This window comes from Vipera ursinii (genome assembly GCF_947247035.1).
Source record: "Vipera ursinii genome assembly, chromosome: 4".
Lineage (NCBI taxonomy): Eukaryota > Metazoa > Chordata > Lepidosauria > Squamata > Viperidae > Vipera > Vipera ursinii.
The window spans coordinates 53,155,508-53,177,328 of NC_139514.1; the positions used below are offsets into that span (position 1 = coordinate 53,155,508).

Below are 21,821 nucleotides of genomic sequence, written 5' to 3' on the forward strand. Positions count from 1 at the left end.
CTACCAGCCATGATTAATTTATAATTTAGTATCCTGGTAAACAAATTAAATCACTTGAATTAAATAATGAAAGCAAAAAAATCTTTATGGTTTTATTTCCATGTTTTGCAATTATTCTGGTTTATTTCCATGTTTTGGGTGTTGTCCTCACTTTGATATTTAGTTGTTTGGGAATATATTTTTTAAAAGAATTTGTAAAATTTAATTCTAAATCCATCATGAGCTGCTGTCATCCTTCTATGATCTGCCTATTAGTTGCTATTAATTCTTTAACTTGTTTTGGATCTTCATAATTTCCTCTGGAATAGGTTTTATACAGGTAGTTCTTGACTTACGACTACGTACAAGCCCCAAATTTTCACTGGTAAGCAACATGCTTGTTAAGTGAGTTTTGCTCCATTTTATGACCTTTCTTGTCATTGCAGTTTTAAGTTAGTAACACGGTTAAGTGAACCTGACCTCCCATTAACTGCTTGTCAGAAGATTGCAAAAGGTAATCACATGACCATAAGACACTGCAGCTGTCATAAATAGACGCCAGTTACCAAGTGTCCGAATTTTGATCATGTGACCATGGGATGCTGCAATGGTCGTAAGTGTGAAAAATGGCCACAAGTCACTTTTTTCAGGGCTATTGTAACTTCAAATAGTCACTAAAGGAAATAAGTCAAGAACTACCTCTAATTCTTTTTTTCTCATTTTTTGTGAGATACCTCTAATAAATTTAATAGTGCCTTTTTAGTCTATGCTTGTTCTTATGACCAGCTTCACTGATGATAATTTGATTACGCATGCTTTCAGCATCTGAAACTATAAGGCTTACTTTATATTACAGACATTAGTTGAGTTTGCAAACCCAAATAGCAAAGCACAATCACATACACACATCCCAAGCCTGGGCACTAGCAAGCACAGCAAAATGGGCTCAGTTAAATTAAAATGACTTACGGTAAATTAAAATGTCTTAGTAGGTAACTGTGTTATGCAAATCAATGAATCACAGCTGATTGTATTTATGGACAAACAACATTTAGAATATATGAATGATTTATTCACATCAACAATCAGATATATGAGGTATTAGGCAAAGTTTACACTCTTATAGTATTGCCAAGCTGATGCTACAGCAAAAGTGAAATGTATTCAATATATAGTCCAACATCTTCCAATGGTAGGCAAAGTACAATAATTCTACCTTCTCTAACTCTACCTCACTCTTTCCTCTATGTTGCCCCAAATTATTTTCATGTCATTGTAACAGCAATCTGGTAACAAGATGCCAGCACTGAATCACCTCAGCTGCTTATGACTAATCCTCCAATTGGTTATTAAGGTCAGAAAGATACTCCCCAAAAGAAATTAATGCAAAAGTCTTTAGATGCTAGCAATGGTACAAATGTCTACATTCAACTTGTTTTGAATAGTTTAGGTCCTCCTTTTATTATGTCAGTCAAATATTTTGATAAGTGCACTTCCCATCTCTCATGACTGAAGGGATATCCACCTCTCATGATTCATGGGATATACTAATGTTTCCAAAATTAAGATAGAATTTGCTTAATATGGAAGGTTAAGACATATATACAAAATAATTTTGGTCAAAACAACATATTGCTATAAGCAACACTTCCGTTCAATGTCTAAATTTCTTACTCACAGAACTCTTACAAATGAATAAGAATAGACACGTGGAGGCCATGTAGGCCCCATTTCAACTTAGATTAACACTTGCATTACAATGCCATTACAGACAAATGTGAACGAGTGCTAATTGGACACTGACTTATTGGGTCAGAACATTGTTATTGTAATGGTCAATCATTTATAAGGCTGTATTACTGGTACTTTAGAGCCTGCAATGCCAACTAGTTTGATGACCAACAAATGGGAAGCATCTAGTCTGAGCAATAGTTGTAAAGCAAACCTAATCACATTCTGCAGAGTTTCAGTGGAAAGTTCTCTGTGATTAAGTGATCATCATGCAAGAGGACAACGATGTTAACTTCAAATTCTGTGAGAAAAAAATATATTCTGGAATTAGCACAGATTATTAGGTCTACCATCTGGAGTACCTGTAGCATAAATAAAGTTACTAGTAGAGCAAAGCAAAAACAGTATATATTTAAAATAATAATAATATAAAATAATATGTCCTAAAATATTATTCTAAAATATACCTAGCAATCCAAGCTTTTGCTTAAACTAAACTCATGATGGGAAAGGGGGTAAAACATTCTAATGTAAAACTTTATTTGAATAATCATAATAATCATATTGGAGCTTGAAAGCACTGCTTTTCTATAGCAGAATCTGCTTCAAAACAGTTTTCCTACAGGGACCAAACGTTTCTTCATCTTGATTTCGTTTTGGAAGTCGCTTCAAAGCTGAACTCTTTGTACAATATTCCTGACTGAGCAGAAACCATTTATACGTTGCTGTTGATACAGCATAATTTTTTGTTATGTACTGATATCCTGTAATTTAATGCATTGTTTGTTTTATATTGTTTTAATCATAGATGTTTTTATTGTTTTGTTTGCTGTTCATGTGTTATATTATGCCTATGTTAGGAGATGAGCTGAATTCAGTGGATACCAGACGTATCAATCAACCACAGGCCTTTATCAAAATTTGTGGAGGAATCACATTTGAAATACCTTTATACTATAATGATGATCACTACAATTCCAAAGAGAGTCTGTCAAGAAAAGAAAGGTGATACAATACAATCAAATGGCTGGACAGCACTACTTGGGAGATCGGTGTGTGGTGTAGTTGGTTCACATGGTGTGGTAGGATGGAGGGTTTGTTGTCACTGTGTGTTGGGGGGAGAGAGCACGGGGGGGAGGCTCAGCTAATCTCAATGTACACATGTTGTACTTTGACAATAAAGGTTTTATTTATTATTTATTTATTATTTTATAAACAAAGTTAATGAAATTGCAGCTTGTTTTTATCTCAGAGAAAAGTCAAGTAAAGGAAAACATGACGGAGCTATGTACAGCTGATATCCTACCAATGGGTTTTTGTTCTACATGCTGGGTGACTACAATGGAAATAAAGCATTAGACAAAAGTCCTGTTTGTATGGTTTAACAGTTTAAAATGCAGTTCTTACCAACTTTGAAGTTTGTAGTTTCCAGTGTAGGACATGTAAACAATCTCGGAAAGACCATATAGATTGGAATAGGCAGATTTCTGCAGACATCGCCATCAGCAATCTGAATGTTCTGAATCTCAGTGGCGTCTCTAGCATAACCTTCAGCACAGCCTTTGTAAAAACGAAATACAAGTGGCATTCATAGCCCCCAACTTACTAAATAATACATTATAATGCCGGCAGGTTTAATAATTAAACATTCATCATCAAGATGTCTCTGAGTCACTCATACAGGTTTGGTGCCTTTGAGGAGCTGTTCCAAAGCACTCTAGACCTGCGGGAGGAACTTCAAATATGAACTGTATTAAAAATTAATAAAGTTAATTTAGTATCGCACAGATCTGGAAGGTTCGTTTCAGTTTTCTGGAGATGGCTTCACTTTGGAATTAATAAAAATTGCACCAAAGCTTTAATTATTTTTACATTAGATTGGTAACTGCCAAATAAACTCCCACCAGTTTGTTACTAATATATGCCATTATCCCAACTGGAAACATTTGGATGTGAATGAGGGCCCAGCTATCCTCTAGCCCAGGGGTCGGCAACCTGAAAAAGGAAAAGAGCCACTGGGAACCGGTTCCATCACACATAAAAAAAAGTGGGAGCCGCGCGTGTGCGTCCATGCACGCGCATGCGCAAAAAACATTTTGCGCATGCGCAAAACGGTTTTTCTTGCACATGCACGGATGCGTGCGGTTGCCAATTTTTTAAATGTGTGATGGAACCGGTTCCCGGTTGCGCGACGGCGATGGCCCGTCTGCAAAGCTGCTGCTTTCGACAGCCTGCAAACGTGCCACGGCAGCTTTCTCAAAGAGCGGCGCCGCTGCCCATTCCGAGAGGTGCGCGCGCACCTCTCCGAACGACCGTAGGTGCGCACGCACCTCCCCAAACCTTTGGAGAGGTGCGCGCGTACCTCCGCGCGAACGGGCAGCGGCGCCGCTTCTTGGGAAAGCTGCCGCGGCCCATCTGCAAAGCTGCCGAAAGTGGCAGCTTTGCAGATGGGCCGCGGCAGCTTTCCCAAGAAGCGGCGCTGCTACCCATTCCGAGAGGTGCGCGCGCACCTCTCCGAACGACCGTAGGTGCACGCGCACCTCCCCAAACGTCGGCAGGTCTCCGGACGGCGGCGGCTTGGGAGAGGTGCGCGCGCACTCTCCCAACCGCCGCCATCCCGTTTGCACAGCTGCCGTGTTCTTCAATGTTTGACAAACGCGGCAGGTCTCCGGACGGGATGGCGGCGTTTTGGCGAGTGCGCGCGCACGCTCCAAACCGCCGCCATCCCGTTTGCACAGCTGCCGTGTTCGTCAATGTTTGATGAACGCGGCAGGTCTCCGGATGGAACGGCGGCGGCTTGGACAGGTGCGCGCGCACCTCTGCCCTTCGGAAAGGTGCGCGCGCACCTCCACCCTTCGGAAAGGTGCGTGCGCACCTCTCGGAATGGGCAGTGCCACTCTCCATTTGGAGAGGTGCGCGCGCACCACTGCCCGTTCGAAGAGGTGCGCGTGCACCGGGCAGCTGGGAGCCGCAGGAGACGGCTCAAAGAGCCGCATGCGGCTCCGGATCCGCGGGTTGCCGACCCGTGCTCTAGCCTGTCCAACTATCCAGAATGACAGAAGCATTTGACAGTCACAACTCGAAGCACAAACTTCCGATTCTGTTCTCCAACACCAATTTATGCACTGGCAGACATAAAGACATACCACAGGTTTCCACTCGAACCAGCTGGAGTTCAATGCTTTTAACAGCAGCATCTGAGCTCACCACTATCAGCTCCCCTGTTAGAGGCTGTGTTATGATGCAGTTTGTTGAATTGAGATGACCTCTTATGAGAAATTTTGGAAGCAGTGCTCTCTAAAGGCAGAGAGAGAGAGAGAGAGAGAGAGAGAGAGAGAATAATTTATATATGGTAATTGTAAAAATTTGTTCTTTTCACATATTTTCACTTTATAGCATAGCTATTTGTCTCTTATCCTCAATTCAGAGCGGAAGAGAAAAGAAATTACATTTTGCTCTTTCAGCATCTCTCCTTATCCCATTCAATATCTTTTCTTCAAAACAGAAGTGAAATATATGTAAGCAACAGGTGCTTTTCTAAAATATGTTTAATATGACATGCAGTTAACTCCTCAGACATTAAATCTGTAGGGATAGTTAACTGAACTATGGAACCAACTGCCGGTTGAGCTCCGGATGGCATCAGACCTCCGATCCTTCCGCCGCGGGTTGAAGACCCACTTATTTGAATTAGCTGGTCTGGCCTGATGGGGGAATATGGGTTTTTAAATTGATTTTTAGTATTTATTATTGTTGTTTTTAATCGGGCACTGGTTTAATTTCCTTTTAACTTTTGTATTGTTATTTATATATGCCCTGTGAACTGCCCTGAGTCCCTAGGGAGAAGGGCGGTATAGAAATCAAATAAAACTAAACTAAAACTAAACTATAATATACAGAAAACTAGGCACTTCATAAAGAATGGGTTGGATCCATACTTAGTCATCTTCACAGCGTACCTACTTAAATCAGTGAAACCTAAATTAATTATAAGATGCGAATCCCCTATAAGAAGCCTTATATAAAGACAGGACACGCTCATTTCAAATGAAGAGAATGTTAATGGCCCATTCCAGGAAACCTCCCAATGTCTTCTTCGGGAGTCTCAAACGACATATAAAGGACAGGAACAAAGGCCTGCTTCCCAAAGCGAAGATCCATTTCAAGCTGTCAGGAACCCTTTGAAAAGCAGCTCCTTTGGGATTTTCTCCCAAGCAGGGATGGCTTTTATTGAGTGCTGGCTCTATCAAACCTAGTTTTGCTTAATTGATTTTTCCCCACACTGAGAAAGACCTATTTTACACACACACACACCATCACTTGGAAAATTAAACGGATTTAGATCCTTTAATAAAAATATTTTCTTCCCTCACTCCATATGCTCCTATCCTTCCTCCAGCTATTTCTATACAATAGGGGTTTGTGCAAATCATGGTTTGCCCATCTCAGATACAATGGCAAGTTACATTTTGCCACTAAATCAAAAGTGGAAGAAAATTGGAGCATGCAAATGAAGAAGCACATGAGCACAAAATTCTTTTGTGTGGTTTCAGTGTTTGGCCCTGTTCCACTGCTCTGGGAGCATTTTCGTTTCGTTTTGTTTTTTCTTTTTGTGCTTCAAGTTAGTATGGATTCCTTGCAACTATCTAGAAAAGTCCCTGCAGTTTTCTTGGCAAGGTTTTGGGAAATGGTTTGCCACTGGCTCTTTTCTAGGGCAGAGATAAAATGACTGGCCTAATACCACCCAGCTGCTTTCGTGCCCAGGTGGAACTAGAATTCAGTGTCTAGTTTATTGCCTTTAACCACTACACCAAACTGGTTCTCTAAAATTCAATAAACTTAAATTCAATAAACTTAAAATGGTTCTTACCTCTTTCACATTCTGCAGTGTTTCAGGAGTAATAGTAAAGTCTACAGGGCTTGGAGTTGGCTTACCTTTCTGAGGCTACAAAAGAATGAAAAGAAAGTTCAGAACTAAATCTAGTAGTCATTTATTAGTTTGAGAAAGTACATATTTGAACTCATATATTTTATGTGTTCGAAGAGCTAGAATAAGTCACTACTAGAATAGTCTTGGCAAGAGGTTAACCAAGCTTCACATGGATACAGTACCTGAAGCATGCTCTAATCAAGCTAAAAAGTAACATCTAAAAATTTTCTACTCCATCTAATGATAATGAAAAGCAAACTCATATTATAACTCATATTATAACCAAGGCCAGCCCAGTATTTTAGGGCACCGAGTGTAGCATCAACTATACATACAGTATATTATACTGTGAGCTCATTATTAAGCTCAAATTCCTATTCTTGTTTTATTTATTAGATTTATGTTCTACTTTTCATTTAGGAGCTTTGAATAACTGGCTCAAAGTTACTTTGCAAATTTCTATGACTGTGTGGCTTAGAATCTGGGTCTCTGCTCTTAGTTCAGTTTTCCCTTTACAGCACACTGGCTACTGCTGGACCTATGTAGAACTTCTCTACCTCCTTCTTCAAATGTATGTGTACACGAACATTTATATATAATTTTAAGTCATGCAAACACTGCTAGAAAAGTAGTAATTATGTTGCCTGCTATAAGGAATACATGCTTGCTGAACAAAGTACAAATAGGTATGTAAACCTTGTGTTTCTTCTCTAAAAGTAAGTTGAAGTCAGAATGGGATATTTTTTTTAAAAAAAATGTTATGCTGAAGCAAGAAGAGATAAAGTTAAAAATGAATGAATGAATGCTGAATGATCATAGATCATAGACCTTGAATACCATAGATCATAGGCCTCGGATACCAAACATGATTGATATGAAAGAAATACACTGATGCGGCTTAATCATATAGACCAGGGGTATCTAACTGCCAGCCTGCAGGCCGGATGTGTCACGAGGAAACTGCGCCCACCCCACTGCCGGCAATGGGGAAAAAGTTCCAATACGTCGTGAGTTTGACATGTCTGATATAGACAATGAATGATCATCAAATTGTGAAACAACTGTATGAAAAAAGAATGGATGGGAAGACTTAAGAACATCATGACTGAATGCAGTGGTTGAGATCCTGAAGAGATCTTCACTTGTCAGGATTGAGAATGGGAGGCATGGTGTTACATTGGTTCTCTCCCTTCCTCTGCAGCTGGTTTCCAGTTGGTGTTGATAGGGGTGGTAGTGCTTGAGCCTGAGCCATGACCTGTGGGGTGCTATAGGTTGTAATGCTTTCATCCTTTCTGCTTAACATCTACATGAAGCAGCTAGGTAAAGTAATCTGTCAAAACAGATATTATCAGCATGTAGGTAATACTCAGTTGTGTACTTCAACTCTGCCACTGCTGTTAAGGTCTCGTCTCTGTGCCTGAAGACTGCTGGGGTCTGGATAAGTAGGAACAGATTTGATTCACCATTGACAAGACCAAGTGGTTGTGTTTCCTGGTTTTTCTAGTGCTGTGGATTTTCACCTTTAGTTGTGAATGCACTCCCCCACACAGAGCTGGTGTGCAGGATGCAGCTGTGACCAGGAAAGATTTTAACAGCTTCATCTGCGTTCTGTGCCCCTTCCTGGACTCAGAGTCCCTTTCTCAGTTATTCATGCTTTAGTCACTTTGTGTAAGAACTATTGCAATCTGTTCTATATGAGACTGCATTTAAAGACAACTCAGAAGCTGTAGCTTGTGCAGAATGTAGCAGTGTGGGCTGTTATGGGTATGCTATATAAGCTGAGTTTCATTCTGCAGAGAAAAAAATAGCCATACTGTAGTTCTGCTTAACTGTATTAAGTTCATATGCTCCTCTGGGACTTTTCTATACAGTCCATCTACAACTAAATGAATATATTCACAAGTGTCTAGCAATTAATTCCTAAAAGTAAACTTACTGGTGAATGGACAATAAATTCACAAGATTTTGTCAAATCCTTGGCCAGGAGAGAACGTCGCATATCACATCGAAGAGTATACTATACAAATATGCAAAACAGAAAGGTTATTATCCTCCTCATGAAATAAAAAAAAATAAAATTTTATTACCAGTTACTTTAAATTTTGTAAATTGGTATTTTATTTATATGTACTATAATTTGTATCTACATTGGAAATCCTGCCTAGAAATGCATTATTTCCAAAATGTTAGTAGTTTAAAGTAAGATGTATTCTAAAAATCTTCCAGTTAAAAAAAAAATTGGGCATATTGTTGAAAATCAAATCCAATGAAAACAGGAATTAAAAACACAGAGCAAACATAGGATTTCAATCATCTTTTGCTAGTGGGCTAAATTCAATTATCATCTCCCTAAAACTATAGTATTAATAAAGGCACGATTAGAAATAAAAAATATTGCAAGGAAGAAGAGTAAGGATAGTATTTTTCATAAGACTATATTAATGTCTTGGATAAATTTAAATAATCTGCAAAAGGAAGGAAAGCAAATAGTTTTGGGACACAAATTTCTGCAGTAAAATGATTAGCTCAAAGGAAGCTTCCATCATAAATCACAGTGAGTTTTGTTAGTTAAACCTCCCATATGTTTAACCAATAAAAATATAGTAGATTAGACACTGAGCCATATCAATTCTGAATTAAAACTTTTGCCAGAGAGCTTCTGTTATGCTATACTGTACCTTACAGGAAGAAACTTCATTTGTAGAGGTCTGTGCTTATGTTAGGTAAGATGAATCTCATTTAAAAAAAAACACAGATTGTGCAAGAAGTCTGTACATTTCTATGAAGAATCTCCTCTTCAGTATTTTTCTGATTTGCTAGGATCTTTAGTTTGCTTCATTTTAAATAATAGAAATATGAAGAAAGTATTTGAAACTGCAGTTTTTCGTAGTTCTTTTGGGGATTCTTTAAACCTGAATCAAATAGACCAAAGAACTCACGCCATCAGACAACTCTTTCTTTCATTCTTTTAACGGCATGAGTTTCCTGGGCTTAATCTTTAAAAAAAAATTAAAGCAATTGTGTACAAGCACCATAAAGAGCAAAGTTTTCTTAGACTATCATCTATTCTCACCTGGATATTGACAAAAACTCCATGGTAAGTTTCATAAAGAATTTTGCCTCCTTTTACTTGCAGTGGGAACTCAAAAGGAATTTCTGTTTTACCACTAGGCAGTTTTCCAGATTTTACCATTTCTACCATATTAGTAATCAGTTGAATAGGCTGCAAAAACAAACACAAAAATTAGAAAGACTAAATGTTAATTGTCCTTCGTAAGCAAAAAGCTTATGAATTTCTGAAAATGCACATTTTTAAAGGTATCTTAAGAAATAGAGCAGCAATCCTGTCCATTCGGGCTCAACTCTTTGAGGTTACAGAAGTATAGTGTGTAGACTCAATTGCAAACAATACTAGACACTGTCTACACATTACATTAAATTCGGCATAGGCAATCTATATTCTTATATGCTCTACTGAGCGGGGAGAAGTTTTCTGCTTCCACCTGCTCTGGCCGTCACTTCCTCCCTTTCATACGTAAGAGACAAGAATAGATAGCAGAGAGCCTCCTGTATCTATGACAGGGGTGTCAAACTCAATTTCACTGAGGGCCGCATCAGCATTGCGGTTGCCCTCAGGGGGCCGGGTGGGTGTGACCTGGGTGGGTGTGGCCTACTGGGTGGGCATGGCTAGAGTGCGTATGGCCTACTGGGTGGGCGTGACCAGCTCTACATCGTTCGCATCAAGGGTGCCTATGGGGGCCTGGGGAGGAGTGGGACAGATCTGAGGGTCTCTGGCAGGAGGAGGGTCTCTGGGCCAGGGCCAAGGCAGTGGGGGCCGTTCCCTCACTGTTTCCAGGATGGCTTCGCAGGCCACATGAAACCACTTCGTGGGCCAGATCCGGCCCCCGGGCCTTGTGTTTGACATGTCTGATCTATGAAGCTTTCCAAATGGTATGTGGTATATGTATGTATGCATGCGTTATGTGTGTACACACATATATACACACACATGCTGCTCAGTCAGGCAGCTTATAAATTTAAAAGATACACTCATGCATATATATAATCTTTTTCATTTGTACATAACGGCTTTCAAAAATAGTAAAAATAAAAAGGCTTATGTTACATCTGAAATAATCTGCACAATCTAATTGAAAAATTAAGACATGCTCACTGCTCAAAATTCTCAAGATCCAGTTAAAATGTAGCTACTGTCCACCCCTTCCACTTCAATATTTATGACTAGTCAGATCAGGACTGCATTTCCTATCATATAAAATGAAAAAGTATTTTTCCCTCTTCTGAATAGTTCTTTAATTTAACTACTAAACTTTTAAATCTTACCTAGGGAAATCTAATAGATGTTTATAAAACACATTAAAAAATAAAAAGACATTAAACAGCTACTTTACATGGTTACTAACAGAAGGTATAAAACTATTTTTAGGAATTAAACATTATCTTTTGTGGTGAAAGAACCTCAAATAATGGACGTTTTAAATGTAGGGACACAAGGATAAGTTTGTTGGTATAGTCACCATCCAGCTCATTGTTTTTTCCCCATACTCTTTCTACCTATTTCATTAACTGTGATCTACTAAGATACAGGCAACTTACTAGTCTCAGATAGACTATAACATTTATGTTTACTACTGATAGGCAAAAACCATAAAGCTCAACTTATATAGTTTTGCTGTATATAACTATTAAACTAATTCATCTGTACCAAGAAGTTAAGCTAGTCTATTATGAAATAAGCCCAGATAGTAAATCAGTTGTAATTAAATTGGTTTGGGTTATTCCAACTTCCCAACTATAACCTATTTCAGAAGAATGTAAAATTCTCGTGTCAGAAATTCAGGAAAGGGGGAAATCATTAATTTAAATGTAAAAAGATTAAAAACTTTTATAATAAAACATAGATTTATATGCGGCCACGTTGATGAAAGGTATATTTGCAAGCACTGCAAATGATGGATAGCTTTTTGAATAGTGCCACATTGGCAGCAAATATTCTTGTCTTCTGGGAGAAACCCCCATTTTTCCAAGTGGTCTTTAGTTCTAGCCAAATCAGTGCACAGTCTATTTAAACATCTCCACATTGTGCTGATAATGGAAGTATATGGTTTTGATATTGGAAACAGCAAACAGAAGCATGTAAAAAAGAAAGTATACTTTATGCTTTGTTTCAATGATCATGAATATGCTCATCCCAACATATTCGCTGGCCAAAATACAAGATACTGTATAGAAATGCAACATGCAAGAAGTATTAAGAATAGCAAACAACACCCCCCCCAAGTACCTAGTATTTTATTGAAACTTTATTCAATTTATATGTCCTCTCCCTGCCCCCACATAAAATGACTCTGGGAGGCCTTCAATAAAACCAACTGTTAAAACCAAATATTTAAAACCAATATTTAAAACCACTTAAATAATTAACATAAGTAAGAACAAGATTGTGAAAGGTGCCATATATGGTGCTGCAGGGGATGACCAGCCTCCAGGCATCAGGTCAGGACATCAAAAGCATCACTTAGTTTGTTAGAAGCAGAGATACAGTTGATTATCATCAGGATGCTAATAATATCTCACCCCATAGTGACAGATGATTTCTCCTAGCAGTTCCATATAAATGTTAAACAGGAGAGAGCACAAAGCTCTGTGGCATCCCACACAGTAGGGGCTGAGTGTGGGATCTTTAACCAGTAAGCAACACCGACTGCTACTGGCAACATAAGAAGGAAATGAACCAGCATATGATGCTGCACATTCCCAATCCCTAATACCAATCCAGGAGGATACCATGGTCAATGTTATTGAAAGCCACCAAAAGGTCAATGACACCCAGTATGGATGTACTATCCCCATCCTGCTCCTGAATGCTGACTGAAAGGGATCCAAATAATATGCTTCATCCAGGGTCTGTGGAAGCTGCTGTGCAATCACTTTCTCCACTTCCCTAAAAAGGGAAGGTTGGACACTGGTCAAAAGTTGTGTAGTATGGTGAGATCCAGTAACAGTCTCTTAAGGAGGGGGAAAGGGTATGAACCAACAATTCTCTAAGAGATAAAGGAACAACCTCTCTTTCAAGGATAAATTCAACACTGCAAGAACCCATGCTCGTCATCCCAGGTAGCCTTGGTCAACCAGAAGGGTCAAAACGGCCAAACTCACAGCTGTAAGGACCCTTGGGCCCAAAAGACTCAACCATTCCCAGATAACAAAATAAGACTGTGCTCCAGGCATCTCCACAGGACTTGAATCAAAGCTGGAGTCTAACAGGGAACAAATTTGAGTGGGTTCAGGTCATCCAGAAAAAGGCCACTGGGCAGAAACCAATGAATGCAATAAGAGCAGAGAAGTATTGTGATTTCATTACCCTTACCACCACAAAGTAGATCTTAATAGCAACTCTCATCTGTGCTTGATTGAGTTCATCCTCTGTTGACATCCAGAAGTATTCTAGATGTCTTCTCTTCTCTTTCATCTCCCTCAGCATCTCCATAAACCACAATGAGGGAGCGATGAGATCCATTAGAAACAAGAGATCACATGGTGCAATCTGATCTAAGGCTACAGCTGTCATCTTGTTCCAAATGGCAACTAAAGGCCTTCACTGGACCATACAGTAGATCCTCTGGAACACTCTCCAGGACCCTCTCCAGGGTTCCTTGTGGGCCCATCAATTGTCAAGGGTGCATTGATCTAATAAGTACAACCTCCTTATATTTATATTCTTCTCATATAAACAACAGTTAAAAAAAGTGCTCCATAATCCATGATTTTTATTGTTTGTACCTTAACAGAATTGCAGAATGCTTCAAACACACCAACACTCTTAGCACTGAGCTGCAGATTTACAGATCCATCCATTGTTAATGAGATTCCCTGATGCTGGATTGAATCTTTACTCGTTATGACCACCACTCCGGTGAGAACTTCCTAATTGGGGAAAAATTGAGAACATCATATGAATCAGTTTGATGCTACTTCTTACATTTTACATATTATAATTTAAGTATAACAATACAATATATCCAAGAAATACCAGTACACTTAGTATGTCAATATATTGTATGAACTTTCTTGATTAGTTGGAAGTAGGTAATATAATATTATATTAAGCAATATTTTAAGTAATATTACGTTGGCTTGCAAAGGTACTCTTCAGTTTAGGTATCTTACTTTGCATAGAATAGTGGCCAAAATGTGCTAAAATGTGCATCAGCTCTGTATCCTTACAGTTAGCAGAGAATGCTGCTAATGCTATGGCATGACTCTAGCTAAATCTGATCACCTAATTTACTCTTCCTTTATTATATCAGAATAGTTTTATGCAGAAACCTCTTGCATGATGCGGCAGAGATTAATATTAATGGACCATTTGTTGACAATAGTATATGGAACATTGCAAGAGGTGCCTTGCAAGAGGGTAAATGGCAAAGATCACAAATGAATAAAATGAAAGAATGTATGTATGTTGGGCATTTATTAGTAAAGATAATATTTCATTCAGAAACTCAAGGTGGTGTACATAATGTATTCTCTTATTTTTCCCACCACAATAACAATGTGAGGTAGGTTGGCCGAGAATGGAATACAGTTTAGTCACATCATTTGTATGCAACACAAGAATATATGTAAATGAAGATGGTTTTGTCTAGATGTCATGCATGTGCATATAATAAAATTATATAAGACAGCATGAATTGGTGCTATCTACGTTGCTATGGATGTATATTAAAATAGGAATTCATAAAGTGGTGATAATTGCTTATTATAATTCAGTAAATAATGATAAAAGGGATTGGGTCATGTGGAATCCCAAGAATGAATAAGAATGGTATTATTTGATGTGTTTACTTAGAAAAGTCTTTAAAATACATGATTTGGTTTTCTGGTTAAGGCACCGAGCTAGAACCCAGGGGTTAGTGAGTTCTAGTCCTGCCTTAGGCAGGAAAGCAAGCTGGGTCACTTTGGGCCAGTCACTCTCTCAATGCAATCCACCTCACAAGATTATTTTTTATTTTTATTTATTTATTTATTATGGGACTTATATGCCGCCCTATCTCCCAGAGGACTCAGGGCGGCTAATAGCAATAAAAAACAACAGTACAAATTTAAGAAAAAAATTAAATAACAGCCCCAAATATTAATTACACAGTTAAAAATTAAAACTTTTAAAAACCCATCATCAATCCAGGTCAGCCTGATGGAAAAGGAACGTTTTGAGGTTGCGGCGAAAGGACCGGAGGTCCGGGGCCATCCGAAGCTCAAGGGGGAGTTGATTCCAAAGGGCTGGCGCTCCCACAGAGAAGGCCCTCCCCCTGGGGGTCGCCAGCCGACATTGTCTGGCCGACGGCACCCTGAGGAGGCCCTCTCTGTGTGAGCGCACTGGGCGATGGGAAGTCGTCCCTGGTAGCAGACGGTCCTGCAGATATCCCTGGCCTAAGCCATGTAGGGTAAGTACCAGCACCTTAAATATCGCCCGGAAGACAACCGGTAGCCAATGCAGCTCACGCAGGAGGGGTGTAATATGGGAGTATCGGGATGCTCCCATCACTACCCGCGCGGCCGCATTCTGCACCAGCTGGAGCCTCCGGGTGGTCTTCAAGGGCAGCCCCATGTAGAGAGCATTGCAGTAATCTATCCGAGAGGTAACGAGTGCATGAGTGACCGTACGTAGGACATCTCGGTCCAGATAGGCGAATGCCCTCCTGGCCACGACTCCAATATGATCTTCAAAACTGAGTCGTGAATCCAGGAGGACGCCTAAATTGCGCGCCCTATCAACGGGAGGCAACACCTCTCCCCCCATAACCAAAGATGGAACCTCTTGGACAAGTCGAGATGCCGGTACGTAAAGCCACTCAGTCTTGGCCGGGTTGAGCTGGAGCCTGTTCTTCCCCATCCAAATCCGTACCGCTTCCAGGCAACGGGACATCACATCGAGGGCATCACTGGCTTGGTTCGGGGTGGAGATAAAGAGCTGGGTATCATCGGCATATTGATGATACCTCACCCCGAAACCACGGATGATCTCACCCAGCGGCTTCATATAGATGTTGAACAGGAGAGGCGAGAGTACCGACCCCTGAGGCACCCCACAACTAAGGGGCCTAGGGGCTGACCTCTGCCCTCCTGTCAACACCATCTGCGAACGGCCTGAGAGGTAGGAGGAGAACCACCGTAAAATGGTGCCTCCCACTCCCAAGCCCGCCAGACGTCGCAGCAAGATACCATGGTTGATGGTATCAAAAGCCGCTGAGAGATCTAAAAGGACCAAGACAGAGGAATAACCCGTCTCGGGCCCGCCAGAGATTATCCACCAGTGCGACCAATGTCGTCTCCGTGCTGTACCTGGGCCTGAAACCTGATTGGTATGGATCCAGATACTCAGTTTCCTCCAGGACCAAAGGGAGCTACCATGCCACCACGCTCTCAACAACCTTTGCAAGAAAGCGAAGGTTGGAGACAGGACGAAAGTTGTTTAGAATAGCTGGATCCAAGGCAGGTTTCTTGAGGAGGGGCCTCACCACCGCCTCCTTCAAGGCGGCAGGGAAGCACCCCTCACTCAAGGAAGCATTTATAACTGCCAGGAGCCAGCCTCATGTAACCTCCCGGGCTGCATAAACCAGCCAGGAGGGACACAGGTCCAACAAACACGTGGCGGCACTTAATTTCCCCATGATCCTGTCCACTTCATCCAGAGTCACAGGATCAAACTCTTCCCAAATATTATCGGCCAAACCCATCGTTTCCCCTTTGTCAGACACTGCCCAGTCGGAGTCCAAGCCAGCCCAAATCTGAGCGATTTTATCCACCAGATACTCACTAAACTCCTCGCTCCGTCCCTGCATTGTGGGGAAAATGGGAGGAAGAAGTATTATGTTTGTGGTTTTAAGTTATTTATAAACAAATAATAAAGGTGGAGTATTAATCTTTTAGAAGGCCAGATCCTGAAGTTGAAACTCAAATACTTTGGCCACCTAATGAGAAGGAAGAACTCACTGGAGAAGAGCCTAATGCTGGGAACGGTTGAGGGCAAGAGAAGAAGGGGACGACAGAGAATGAGGTGGCTGGATGGAGTCACTGAAGCAGTAGGCGTGAGCTTAAATGGACTCCAGAAGATGGTAGAGGACAGGAAGGCCTGGAGGAACGTTGTCCATGGGGTCACGATGGGTTGGACACGACTTCGCAACTAACAACAACATTAATCAATTAAGTTTATTCATGAGTACAGAAGATAAAGGATTGAATAGTATGGCTGAGTTGATTCCTTAGGATGAAAAATGTAGAAAGTTGGTGAAAGCCACAAGGATTATGAAAGGTTCTAAGTGTAGGAGAGATCACTGTCAGGCAGCATTAAAACTGAATCTCTGTTTTTTTTAAAAAATATATAGTAAAAAAGGAGAGAAGTTAAACACCATAGTGAAAATCAAGTGTCTGCAGGAAGATAAAATATGAGTCCTACATGGAGACATTTTGGAAGACAGATTAATCTCTCATAAGAATGAATGGGGAGAAAAAAGAAAGAGAATATGGAAGCTACTTTGAATAGAATGATAAATAATGTTGTTACAAAGTGCCACCAAAGCATTGTTACAACAATGAAAAGTATGAAAAAGGATGCTTGATGGAGTAAGAAAGTGAAAAGGCTGTTAATGAGAAAAAATGTTAAAAGAATACTTCATAAAATAAGGGTGGTACAGGATATTTTTAATGCATATAATAAGAAAATGAAAGGTCAAAATAATGGAAAAGCAAGGAAGGAATGGCTATGATTTAAATAGTTGGATAAAGTACAGAATAATTTTGACGAAACAATAATTCTTTGGGGGAAGATTGAAAAATTAAAATTAAAAATTAAACAAGAAACCTGTAGAATATATTAATAAATTAATATGAAATAATATTTAAAAATTTATATGGAAACAATATTATTGAAATAAATGCTATAAGAAAAAAAGGTTGAAAAAAGTAATAAGCATTATGAAAATGGTAAACTGCAGGCAGAGGTGGTATAACCGGAAAATGATAAAATAAGAGTGGTTTGCTTATGAAATGATTGTGCAATGTTAAACATTTATGTGAAAAATGCATTTGAACTTAGTGTTTTGAAAAATGTTTTTCTTATTTCCCTATTTTAAAAAAAGTTAAAAGGCATGAATGGCAAAACTACTGGAGAATTAATTTAAGCAGGCATGTAAAGGTGTTTGGCAATATTTTGACTGAAAAAATATCTAAGGGGAGAACATTTGAGAAATGCAATGTCGTAAAGTATACAATAACATGTATATTCTTGATGACAGAATGATTTGCATGAATCCTAAACAAGGCAAACATGATTGATGTGTGTTGGAAAGAAAACATGTAAGGAAATAAATTGAATGCTTAGTGAATCACTTTGAACAAGAAGACAAAGATGTCCATTTGGTTGTTCACTGTATATATGAATAAATACTAAAAGAATGTGTGTGACATTAAAAGTGTATTGGCTATGGACATGAATATGTGTGTATGTTTATGTGAAGACAATGCCAAAAACAAAAAGGGTTTCAGAAAAATATCACATAGATTGTAAAATACACCACAGAGTAAACAAATTAATAAAAGATTATAGTGCTTAACATAAATTATTCAATATTTACAGTAAACTTTAGAAAGTACAATGCAATGAAGTGAATAGTTCTGAGAATTAAGTGTGCAGTTCAAATCCATATATTGGATCAAATCCATAATCCATATATTAACAAACCATGCACAGCATTTCAGTGTAAAAGAACTGTAAACAATCTAAACAATTCTGCTCCTATATCACTCATACAAAAATAATGTAAATTAATATAAACATTAATATAGTACTGCAAATAATTTATCAATGAAATATTTTGAATTGAAATGTTTGGATCTTTGGACAGCCCAGAGTCTGGGATTCAAAAAGTAGGGGCACTAAAGAGGTATCCTCAGGACAATTTTCTTTATTGGTTTTATGGGGGAGGAAATGTATTTTCAAAGAACTGAACTATATGCAGTATTCATTTTTATACTGCATTTAGTAATCTCCTTACATTATTTTAAGAATGCAAATGCAATATGCATTTGATTTACTCACACAATTATCATAGGTAGTGTATTTATTAAATATAAAAGTATAATTTATTCAAACATTGTTTTTGTTCTTTTTGTTTAAAGTTTATCTTTTTCTAATAAATGGAATTACAAATTTCAAGATTCTGAGAAACCTAAGTATCAATTTTATCATTTGGATAAGCTGGGGGGAAAATAACTTCAAGATGTAATAAGCAATCTTCATGTTAATAATTATTTTCTTTCAGCCTTGTCAAGAACAGATTCACCAACCCCTAGATTGGCAACAGAAAAATTGTAAACAAAGCAGGCACTGAATCCTCTTTCTTCCTTTTGTGGAAAGCCCAAAGGCTGCTGAGGCAGGAAAGCATCTTCCTCTTGCATTGTCAAATTGTAGTCCAGTTTCCTTATACAGGGAAAATAGTGCTTCACGCACTAGGTAAAATGACTGCTTGCTACAAGTTAATAGAAAATATTTGAGAAGGAATGAAGGAGCGCTTCACATGGCCTTTTTATGGCATTTATGTATTAATAAGTTTATTATTATTACTCCAAAGTTTTTCAGTTCTGCCAATTTATTAGCAATCGCCCCCAACTAGGTCTTTTTCTTATTTTGCAGAGGACGAGGGGAGTCCGAACCTTCACAACTCTATCTTGGCACAGAGAGAAATATAACTACTTTCCAGCAAGACTCAATGCCAGTCTTGGCAAATTTAAGATGAGTGGACTTGTTCATTGAGGAATCTTGGGTGTTGGAAGTCCACGGGTAAAAAAAACCCCACTGCTTTACACAACAGGCTCCCAATTCTGATCTTCTAAAATCTTGAACAATGTTTGTTACCAGGAACAAAGCCTTCAACTCCAAGACTCCTAGCGCATGATTTTTTTTTCCTATGAACACTGGAGTTGTTCTCCTGTCTTCCAAGGCTATTGTTGCACTTCATAAATAAAATTTACGGCTCTGGAGGGGGAAAAAAGAGAGCCTATAAAATGTTAGGGTTATCCCCAGTGCTTTTTTAATAAAAGAGAAAGGTGCCGGAACTCACACATGTCATACAACCCGCCTTGCCTACCCTACAAGGTTCCATCCCAAAAAGGTGCCGGAACTCCCTTCTGAGCGTTCAATGAGAAAAAAAAAAGCCCTGGTTATCCCCAACTTAGTTAATTATATCAAAATGCTACAGTTTAACCATAATGTATAACCTAATTCTCACAAAATAAGATATTCAGGTGGCAAAGCGATGTTGTGTAAGTCTCCGTTCGAGTGTAGAGCTAGGAGGTTACATACGGAACTGAACGTCCAGGAAAAAAAAATCCTGCACACAAGATGTCAGGAATATGTCTTTCTTTCTTTTTTTTACCCCTCAGGAACGTGTCCGTTTTGGCCAGGCGGGCATCTTTTAATTCCACTCCCTCTTCCAGGAGGAGGATTCCAGAATCATCCGACCGACCGCGATCTCATCCGCTACTCCAGACGCTGACACCCAGATCCTACGGCTCTAGAAAGCTGCGATCCTAAGGACGCTACTTCCCCAAAAAAACACAAAACAAAACAAAAACCAAAACCCGGTTGGAAAAAGAAAAAGAAAAAAGACAAAGAGAGCGAGCTGAAACAACGACCCCCTAAACTCCTAGGCGCCGAAGTCTTCGCAAATGCAACCAGTTAATCCCAAAGGAAGATCGTGAGCAGATTTCAGCGCTCTTTTCCGCCCAAATAATAATAATAATAATAATAAAAAAACATCCCTCACATTCCGGCGTCTCCACATCGCCAGATGTGCAGGGCAGCCCCTTGCAAGAGAACGCTCACCCCGCAATGATACACCTTGTTAGCTCGCTTGATCTTGATGTCCAGCGTGGTACCCATTCCGACGACTCCCAACCTCGGAGGGGGAGAAGGGGGAGGGGCACTCAGATCACGTGGCTTCCCGATCGGCCCTTTCCACGTGACTTCAGCCAATTCTATTTATTTTTTTTTCCCCTTGGAGCAGGAAATAGAAGCTTGTACGGCCGAAGTCCGTTTCCTTTTGATTTTTCCTTTCGGTGCTGACTCCACCCTGTGGCAGGGCGGGGCGCGCCGGGTGTCACATCTGACTCAGTCCCGCCGCTCTTCAGGCGCCATTTATTTTGCAGACTGGGCTGGCTGGGCTGCCTCATTCCGCTAGTCCTCGCTCCGCTTCGCCCGTGTTTCGGTCACCTAGCGCAGGGGTAGGCAAACCTCGGCTCTTTTATGACTCATGGACTTCAACTCCCAGAATTCCTGAGTCACCTGCGCTGACTCAGGAATTCTGGGAGTCGAAGTCCATGAGTCATAAAAGAGCCGAGGTTTGCCTCCCCCTGACCTAGCAGCAGATCAGCAGAAGACGCGGAGGATTTTATGCGCGCGCGCGTGCGTGCTTTTGTCTCCTCTGGAATTTCAACCCGAGACTCCAAAGGGGGAAAAAGCAAAGGGCGCCAACGAGAAAGAAATCAACGCTGCTACCTCCGCCCCGAAAACCCATTTGGCAGGGAACCCCATTTCCCAGCAGGCGTTGAAAAGGGAAGTTATGCCTACCTGACGTAACCCGCAGGCGCGATGCGGGTGGCGGTTACGCCCATCCGAATGCCGTGTTTCGTTTTGCTTTTAGCTGTGTGAGTGGCGGCTGATGTAGGTTTTTGTCTGCTAAAAAAAACCAAAAACTTATTTTTGATGAAAAACAAACCGGAATCGTGTGTAAGATAATTTCACTTTTGGATTTTAATACTGGTGCTGAGCTTGTCGATTGGAAGGTTGGCAGTTTGGCGGGTCGAATCCCGAGTGTGTAACAGAGTGAGCGCCTGTTACTCGTCCCAGCTTCTGCCAACCTAGCAGTTCGAAAGCACGTAAAAATGCAAGTAGAAAAATAGGGACCATTACGGTGGGAAGGTAACAGCGTTCTGTGCGCCTTTGGAGTCTAGTCATGCCGGTCACATGACCACGGAGACGTCCTCGGACAAGCGCTGGCTCTTTGGCTTTGAAACGGAGATGAGCACCGGCCCCTAGAGTTGGAAACGACTAGCACGCATGTGCGGGGGAACCTTTACCTTTTTATCAAAATAATATCGT

At 40.1% G+C, this 21,821-nt stretch overlaps 1 protein-coding gene across 3 annotated transcripts; it reads right to left on the reverse strand.

Moving 5' to 3' along the window:
- Window positions 1-1,002: 1,002 nt before the first annotated feature.
- Window positions 1,003-20,706, reverse strand: VPS26C (VPS26 endosomal protein sorting factor C). 3 transcript variants are annotated; one of them, XM_083361596.1, is made up of 8 exons: window positions 20,547-20,706; window positions 13,445-13,588; window positions 9,714-9,863; window positions 8,577-8,657; window positions 6,581-6,655; window positions 4,857-5,007; window positions 3,118-3,270; window positions 1,003-2,011 (listed from the first exon to the last, which is right to left on the reverse strand). In XM_083361596.1, the coding sequence occupies exons 1-8, from the start codon at window positions 20,601-20,603 to the stop codon at window positions 1,929-1,931; spliced, it is 894 nt and encodes a 297-aa protein (XP_083217722.1). In that variant the 5' UTR covers window positions 20,604-20,706; the 3' UTR covers window positions 1,003-1,928. The 3 variants fall into 3 exon arrangements, with proteins under 3 accessions (XP_083217722.1, XP_083217723.1, XP_083217724.1); XM_083361597.1 differs by having other exon boundaries at window positions 20,488-20,606; XM_083361598.1 differs by lacking the exon at window positions 20,547-20,706 and adding an exon at window positions 20,098-20,117 and having other exon boundaries at window positions 1,005-2,011.
- Between the last annotated feature and the right edge of the window lie 1,115 nt (window positions 20,707-21,821).